This window comes from Lipotes vexillifer, unplaced genomic scaffold, assembly GCF_000442215.2.
Source record: "Lipotes vexillifer unplaced genomic scaffold, Lipotes_vexillifer_v1.1 scaffold216, whole genome shotgun sequence".
NCBI classification, from domain to species: domain Eukaryota; kingdom Metazoa; phylum Chordata; class Mammalia; order Artiodactyla; family Lipotidae; genus Lipotes; species Lipotes vexillifer.
The window spans coordinates 1,114,083-1,119,893 of NW_006779100.1; the positions used below are offsets into that span (position 1 = coordinate 1,114,083).

The window sequence follows — 5,811 nt, forward strand, 5'->3', positions numbered from 1 at the left end:
AAAAAAAAAAAAAAAAAAAAAAAAAAAATCGGGCAGCATTCTAGATGATAACTTAAGTACTTAAAAAAATTTTTTTTTGGCCGCACCTCAGCATGAAGGATCTGAGTTCCCTGACCAGGGATCAAACCTGCGCCCCCTGCAGTGGAAGCAGAGTCTTAACCACTGGACTGCCAGGGGAGCCCTCTAGATGGTAACTGATCTTCCATATTAAAAATACTAAAAGAAAAAGTTTACTACTTAATCAAATTCTCCTAGTTTTTTTTTTTTTTTTTGCGGTACGCAGGCCTCTCACTGTTGTGGCCTCTCCCATTGTGGAGCACAGGCTCCGGACGCGCAGGCTTAGCGGCCATGGCTCACGGGCCCAGCCACTCTGCAGCATGTGGGATATTCCCAGACCAGGGCACGAACCCGTGTCCCCTGCATCGGCAGGCGGACTCTCAACCACTGCGCCACGAGGGAAGCCCAGTCATAGGTTCTTTTAGGTCAGGAATTCAGAAAGGGCAAAGCAGATGGCTTGTCTCTGCTCTGCAATATCTGGGGCCTCAGCTGAGGAGACTAGAAGGACTCTCAACCACTGCGCCACCAGGGAAGCCCTCTCCTAGTTTTATAGAGTAAATCAAGGGTCTGCAAATTATGGACCATTGGCCAAATCCAGGCTGCTGTCTGTTTCTGCACAGCCCATGAGCTAAGAATGGCTTTTACAGATAAAACATTTGCAAGTGATTTGATAACAGAGAATACTAACTCTAAATCCCAATTAAGCTAAATGTTATCCCTCCCACCCCACCCCGAAAAAATAAAAGAATCCCACATTTCTCACTAGTAGGCACATATTATAAAACACTGTACTCCCTGGCTCCAGTAGTTAGGACTTGGCGCTCTCACTGCCAGGACTGAGGTTCAATCCCTGGTCAGGGAACTAAGGTCCCAAAAGCTGTGCAGCAAACCACCCCCACCACCACCAAAAAAAAAAAAAAAAAGAAAGAAAAGGAAAAAAAAAAGAAAACACTGCACTCAAATATTATGTTTTGAATTTCATCAATAAAAAATTTTGTTGATATTCATTTTCTCTTTTTGTATAAGTACCTACATACTACCTAATATCCTCAATTCCATTTCCTGGACCACAAAGCCTAAAATATTTACTATCTGGTCCTTTAGAGAAAAAGTTTCCTGAATCCTGGCATACAGTAGACAGGTAAAAAGCTGACATAATTCTGCTGCCTAATCCATCACCTTCTTCCTAGTTATTTAGGCACCTGGCAGGTTTCACCCGTTAAATGCAATGCTCGCGCAAATAGTTTTAACATTTCAATCCTTCAAAATACATCTAGATATATCTACAAAGCTAAACTATGTCTCGCTGTAAAAAACGTGGTGCTTATTTAATAACCAGTAGGAGTCTCCAAAGGAGTTTAGTTTCAAAGTTTATTGAAAAGCTTAATGGTTTTACTAAGTCAAGACTATAACAATATCAAATGTTTAGTAGAGGTTCTCTCCTTTAAATTTAAAGTTGTTCACTTGATATGCTCAGTAAATAATCATGGGTGCAGAACAAGAAACTACCATTCTATAATTATATATGGTTAAATGTTACAAAGCAAAAACAAGCTCTCTGACAACTTCAGGTTCCACTTTAAGACTAGGTGATTAAGAAGTTTTTAAAGACATTCCTACTGACTTCAAAAGTATTTCCCTTTTAATAAGACAACCACCAAAGATATAAAATGAGACTTTCTGAACCTATCATCATAGAAGTGAATTCTTTATTGTTAGAACATATAAGAAATATTCAGACATTAACTGTTAAATTTATGAATCAAAGACAATTCCCATGAGCCCTTTAGTAAATATTTAAATCCTCAACTTCTACCAAACTTGAAAATAACTATTAGCACAGAGTAAAAAAATTAGTCAGTAAAATCACTTCATTTACTCCACTACCAAATCATTTGTTAGGAAAAAACTGGCAATCAACTGGGATTTACAAAAATGATACTATTAAAAATCACTTTGCAACCAATTCACTCTTTCACCTCAGTTTTCATATTTAATCTTTCATTAGAAATCATACTTTAAAACAAAATTTTAACATGGTTTGAACAACTTGAAATAAGATTCATAAAATGTACCTTTTGATGTTTGTTCTGGAGTTTCGATGAGACATGTAAGTAAGAGTTCTATGCAAAAATATTGGCTATAAAAAAAGTTAAAATATTAAAATTAAATAGGTGAAATTCTAGGAAAAAAATAATATCAGTAAATTTTGTTGATTACTTACCGCTATAAGATTTCGCGTTCGAAGAAACCTATAGATCTGCGTTGGTTCTAGGTAACAGAAACAAAATCCAAAGTTATCTAAATTTACTCATTACTTAAGTTGTTAAGAAAATACCACCCCAGCCCATGTTATAACCAATATAAACCAATAACCTATTATGGAAACTATGTAGTGAATATTTACATCAAGAAAATAAGTATGCACAATTAGATCAAAAGACATTCAATCTATAGCATACATTCACAAAATGCATCTACATTTACTTTAAATTTAAGTTTCTCTACAATCTAGTTCTTAAACCTTGCATTTCTAAGGCAGCTATTTTTAAACCAGTCTGTATGCAGAACTGAAAAGAAGTAGTTACATTCATTTAACTTAGTTAATTTAAACTATTTATAACCTATCTCCTTCTAAAAAGTAGCTAAAATGAGGTAGTTGGATTCAGTAAAAGAACTCTTTACTGAAGCCAAATAACAAAATAAAATGTTCACTTTTTAACTGGTCTTTTCAAAAGTCTGTACAGTAGTCAGCCTAAATGGAATAAAACCCTTACCTAGATATACAGATATAATCAAAGTGAAATCCAAGACATGTTAGTTAAAATTTTCGATGAATATTGCTAGTTATAGTTCAAGTTTCTATTTTGCTCAGTGTAAATATTACCTCAGTATGTAAATACTACCTCAACACATATTTTTAAAGTAACAGATTCCCAAAGTGTTTTTAATGCTGTTTAGTTAAAATCTTGTTATAAAGGACTTAGGTTACAGATAGAAAATATTTTATATACAAGTACCATAATACCAGCTACATTAATGACCTGTTAGTATTATGTTTCTTTAAATAAAGCAGTATAAAAATGACCTAATATGACTAACTATATTAGTAAATACATCAAAGCATATAAACTTCTCAGAAACTAAGATCAATATTAGAGAAGAATCAAGTTGTTTTGTGACCATATCTAACTCTTAATGACAGTTCATCTCTAAAGTAGACTCATCAAAAAAGCAAAACAGCTAAAACTTTCTTGAAGGATTTGTCTTCTCACAACATTTAGAAAGAATTTTTAACATTTCCACTTAATCTTCAGTTAGTTTAGTTTTAGTTTCAAATAAACTAAAAGATGAGATGTTTTAGAAAGGATGCAAACATGTATGTTTACTGTCATCACTGTGCTTTAGTTCTCCACCATATTTCCAACTGAAAGCCTCTCCAGATTTCTGAAAGTATATTGAGCAAACGCTAGAATAATGTGAATCTTTCTCAAGCAGGTTCAATACTAATTTCAATAAAAACTGAAATTCCTTGTATTAAATTCCAATTAGAATTTCATGAAGCACTAATGAGAGAGAATGAAAGAAGGGTATTAAACAACGTAATACATCTTTCCAAGAACAGCTGATACCATGCCCTTAACATATGCCACAAAAAAATTGTAAATAAAGACATTGAGTGGTAGAGCTGAGTTTATTCAAGTCTCTGTAAGATATCTAGCTATTAAAGGTCATCCAAATTACAACATCCATACAAAAGCAAAGAGGAAAACAATCAGGATGTAATATTCATTAAAGAACAGTTCAGATTACTCATAGTCATGACATTTCTTATATATTCTATTGTTTCTTTCCAGACACCTTGCCCCCCTTCCCAAATTAAGTCGTAGCTTTGCCCTCGAAACACACCTTAAAAACAGAAACTGACATCAGAAAATGTCCCGAAATTAAGACAACTACAAACGGGCAGAATTCCGAAATCGTCTAGAGAGAAATAAGATGCTTAAACACTGCCTGTCTCAGTTTACGTACCCATGAAACGGGTGGAAAGATGTGAAAGGTGTAGAGAGCATCAAAATGTGCCATGTTAATGCACCAAGTTAGTGCGAAGGCATTTCAGACTAATGACAATTTGGTCGATTTTACTGCACTCCTCTCTTCACAGGCTTAATTTTGCTCCTCTAAACCTACAACCGACAGCCTTGTACTTCTATAGTACGGAAGGCATGAAAGAAAGCAAGAACTAGTCCTGAGATCTGACGGTAGATCCAACTGTACAGTGCAACTGTGACCTCCCCACCTAAAAAGCAGCCTGCTCTCAACGCGGGGCCCCATGCTCAGCTCGCGTGTAAATCTTCGGGGAGGCACGAACCTCACCTGGACCCCCTAGTTCACCTCCCTCAAAGGCCCTAGATTTCGGGCCCCCTCGAGCCGTAACCCCGGAAGGCGGAACGGCCCCCTCAATTTCGCCCTCCACTCCCGAATCAAACCGACTCCCGGTGAGGAAGGGGGTCCCAGCACGAGTGTCCCGGCCCCCTAACGCTGCAGGAGTGGGGATTCCTGCCCTCAAAGCCTTCATCACACTCACTCTCAAAGGCCTGGAGGAAAAGCTCGTGGTCAGCCTGGACGTGCTCCATTTTCGGCTTCTTCACCGGTAACACCGCGGCCCCCGCCGCTGCCGCCACGGAGGAGGAGGAGGAGGCCGAGTAACTGCCGCCGCCTCCACAGCCCCCGCCGCTGGATTTGCCGCCCGCCGCCGCCGCCGCCGCCACCGCCGCCGAACCCCCGAAGCCGCCTCCCCCGGACCCCGCGCTGGGCCCCGAGCCGCCCCCTCCCCCACCGCCGTGCTTCTGAGGCGCCATCGCGGTTCCTGCCTCCTCCCCCCGCCAGCTACCCGCCGGGCGGCCCCGGAGAGTAAGCGCCGGCAATACCAACCGCTCGCCCCAGCAGGCTCCGGCTGACCGAGGGGGGAAGGAGGAGAGAGGGGAGGAGAGGGGAAGGGAAGGGAGGAGGAGAGGAGGGAAGGAGGGAGGAAAAAAAAGTGTCTCCTCCTGAGAGCCCCGCTCCGCTCGGGAGACCGCTCACCCTAGCCTGGCTTCGCTCCGCCCACTTCCCCCGCCCGGTGCTCTGATTGGCCGGCGGGAGCGCGCGCCGCCCGGCCGCCCAGCCTGTTGGCCCGCGGATTCCCCCGTCAGTCACGCGGAGGCGCTTCTCGCGGAGGCGCGGCTTGGTTGGCCCGTGCGCGCTGCCGATCGCGGGCCCGGCCGCCTCTTTGAACTGAATTCGCGGGAAAATTAGGGGTCGGAGCGGCCTTCCTGCTGGCCCCGGTGCATTGTGGGGAGAGAGGGACCCAGCGAGCGGCTTAGGGAGCCGTTTCTCGCCTTATGAGCGTCGTCAGTCGCCGCCCCCGGGGGATACAGGACCCCTGAGGAGAGGCGGGCCTCTGAGGAACGGGGAGGCGGGTGCTGGGGGGTCGAGGGGCTTGTTAAATGAACTGAGATCCATGCCGGATCATCGAGTCTCTAACTTCACAGAAAGGGGCCTGCCTGGGGGTTGGTCGGGTCGCTTCTGGTCTGAGGGGCTCGCAGGGCGAGGATCTGTTCCCCGGTCCCCTCGCCACCACGTGCCTCAAGCCACCCTTGGCCGAATCCCACCCAGCGAGCCCTAGAGAGGACTGGGGGCAGCCAAGGGGTTGCGGCTGGGGCTCCCGGACGCCACTGGGCTCCACCAAAGGGAGCGATTTCTAGGGAGCAG

The 5,811-nt window shown here is 43.2% G+C and overlaps 1 protein-coding gene across 1 annotated transcript in view; it reads right to left on the bottom strand.

Annotated features, from left to right (window-relative positions):
• SUZ12 (SUZ12 polycomb repressive complex 2 subunit) overlaps positions 1 to 5,150 on the bottom strand; it is a 42,927-nt gene extending 37,777 nt beyond the window's left edge. The window contains exons 1-3 of the mRNA XM_007452384.1: positions 4,646 to 5,150; positions 2,282 to 2,328; positions 2,133 to 2,197 (exon numbers count right to left, since the gene is read on the bottom strand). Of these exons, the coding sequence (XP_007452446.1) occupies positions 2,133 to 2,197; positions 2,282 to 2,328; positions 4,646 to 4,919 (386 nt within the window). The 5' untranslated portion in view covers positions 4,920 to 5,150. The remainder of the gene's footprint in view (positions 1 to 2,132; positions 2,198 to 2,281; positions 2,329 to 4,645) is intronic.
• Positions 5,151 to 5,811: the final 661 nt, after the last annotated feature.